This window comes from Trichosurus vulpecula, chromosome 3 (assembly GCF_011100635.1).
Source record: "Trichosurus vulpecula isolate mTriVul1 chromosome 3, mTriVul1.pri, whole genome shotgun sequence".
Classification (NCBI taxonomy): Eukaryota; Metazoa; Chordata; class Mammalia; order Diprotodontia; family Phalangeridae; genus Trichosurus; species Trichosurus vulpecula.
Genome location: NC_050575.1, coordinates 235,640,037 through 235,641,974, shown reverse-complemented (window position 1 = coordinate 235,641,974; position 1,938 = coordinate 235,640,037). Strand labels below are relative to the sequence as shown.

At 43.7% G+C, this 1,938-nt stretch overlaps 1 protein-coding gene across 1 annotated transcript; it reads right to left on the bottom strand.

Moving 5' to 3' along the window:
* Positions 1 to 513: 513 nt before the first annotated feature.
* LOC118843832 (N-alpha-acetyltransferase 10-like) lies at positions 514 to 1,367 on the bottom strand. Its single transcript, XM_036751615.1, has one exon. It carries the CDS (start codon positions 1,300 to 1,302, stop codon positions 595 to 597), a length of 708 nt encoding a protein of 235 aa, XP_036607510.1. The 5' UTR covers positions 1,303 to 1,367; the 3' UTR covers positions 514 to 594.
* Positions 1,368 to 1,938: the final 571 nt, after the last annotated feature.

Below are 1,938 nucleotides of genomic sequence, written 5' to 3'. Positions count from 1 at the left end.
TTAGCTATTTTGTTCCTGTGAATTTTCCTGTTGGCATTTCTTTCAGGTGATAATTGGTAAATTTTTTTCAATTTCTATTTTATTTTCTAGTTCTAAACTTTAGGGCAATTTTTCTTAATAATCTCTTAAAGTACAATATCTAGACTTTTCTTGATCATATCCTTCAGGTAGTTCAACAATTCTTATATGTCTCTCCTCAATCTGTTCTTGAGATGAGTTTTTTTAATGAAATTAAATTCACATTCTCTTCTCTTTTTTATTCATTTGATTTTTTTTTATTTCTTGGTGTTTTATGAGGTCATTAGCTTCCCCTTGCTGAATTCTAAATTTTAAGGAGTTATTTTCTTCTGTAAGTTTTTGCATCTCATTTTCCAATTGGTTGACTTTCTTTCCATAAACTTCTTGATTTTCTCGCATTATTCTTATTTTTTCCCAATTTTTCCTCAACCTCTCTTATTTGATTTTTTTTTTTTTGAATTTCACAGCCACCCAGGGGCCCGAATGGTCTAATTGGAAGAACTGATAGGGGATAAGGGGAGGAGAGACACAGAGATGGGGGTGGCTTATGAGTGGCGGCATCCCAGCCCAGGGACTCTAGGAGGCTGAGTCAGAGGCCTCGGAGCTGTCCTTGATGTCGGTGCTCTCTGTGGTCTTGCTGACCTCACTCAGATCTTTGCTGTCGCCGCAGCTGCTGTCCTCGGCTGTGGGGCCTAGGCCCTTCTCCTCACGGCAGCAGTCCCCCACATGGTTGGCTTTGGGGTCCATCTTGTTCTCCAGGGAGGCCAGCACCAGATGTTTGCCTTTCTCCTTCACCTCCAGCTGCTTCCTCAGCTCTTCTGCCATCTGAGTCAGATCCTGCTTCATAGCATAGGCGTCCTCCCCGTCTGCATAGTATTTGGGTTCCACCTCACTAATCTGAAAGTTAAGTGTGTTGGAATACAGATGCAGAGCTGCCCGGTTACTCTTTCTGACATGCAGGGAGACATATTTTGCATTGAAGTTTTCGATCATGGCCCTTGAGGCCTGGTCCATAAGCTTCTGTGCTAGGCCTAGCCAGCGGTGGGAACATTTTATGGCCAAGGATGTGATATGTCCATGGGGGACATCATCTGGATCTTCCTCCATCTTGGCCAGGACATAGCCCACGATCTTGCCATTCTCATCTTCAGCAATGTAAGAAAGCTGAGGCCAAGATAGTCCATGATAGAAATAGTATTTCATCTGATAGTTTTCTGGAAGGCACAGCAGGTTACAATGCTGCATATTCATCAGGTCTTCTGGCTGTGCGTTGCGAATGTTCATGGTGCCAACACCGAAGCGGACCTAGCTTGGTCGAGATTTGGTGAGGAGAAGCAACAACCGCGCGCCGAGCCAGAGCCGCCGAATCCGCCGCTGCCGGAGCCGCCGCCACCGCCTCTTATTTGATTTTTAAAGTCCTTTTAACCTCTTCCAAAAACTATTTGGGTTTGTGGCCATTTTGCTTTATTCTTTGAGACAGAAGTAGCTGTTTAACTTTACTATCTTCTTCTGAGTTTGTACCCAGATCTTTTCTATCACCATAATAGCTATATATGGTTTGGTTCTTTCTATTTCGAAGCATCATTATTATTGTTTTTTTATTATTATGCATATTTCTTGTCTGTTGGCTCTGTTGTTCCCTATTTCCAAGCTTCAGTTTACCTCTCTACTCTGAAACCAAAATCAAAGACTCCACAAGTTCCCACAGAAAAGAGGGTCCCTACTTTGTGACCTTACTCACTTGACATGTGCTTATTGCTCCTCATTCACAGCCACAGCTCTGGACTGTGTCAGGTCAGCTCAACTGGGTCCAGCATCCAGCAGCAGCAGAAAGCCCTGCAATCTTCCCCTGATCAGTTGTCTAAGCACTCACACTGTTCAAGAGGTGAAAATTCCTGAAACTGAGGCTGCAGCCTACAC

Excerpts from the sequence above, each read along its gene's own strand:
- LOC118843832 (XM_036751615.1), bottom strand. The coding sequence starts at position 1,302 with ATGAACATTCGCAACGCACAGCCAGAAGACCTGATGAATATGCAGCAT.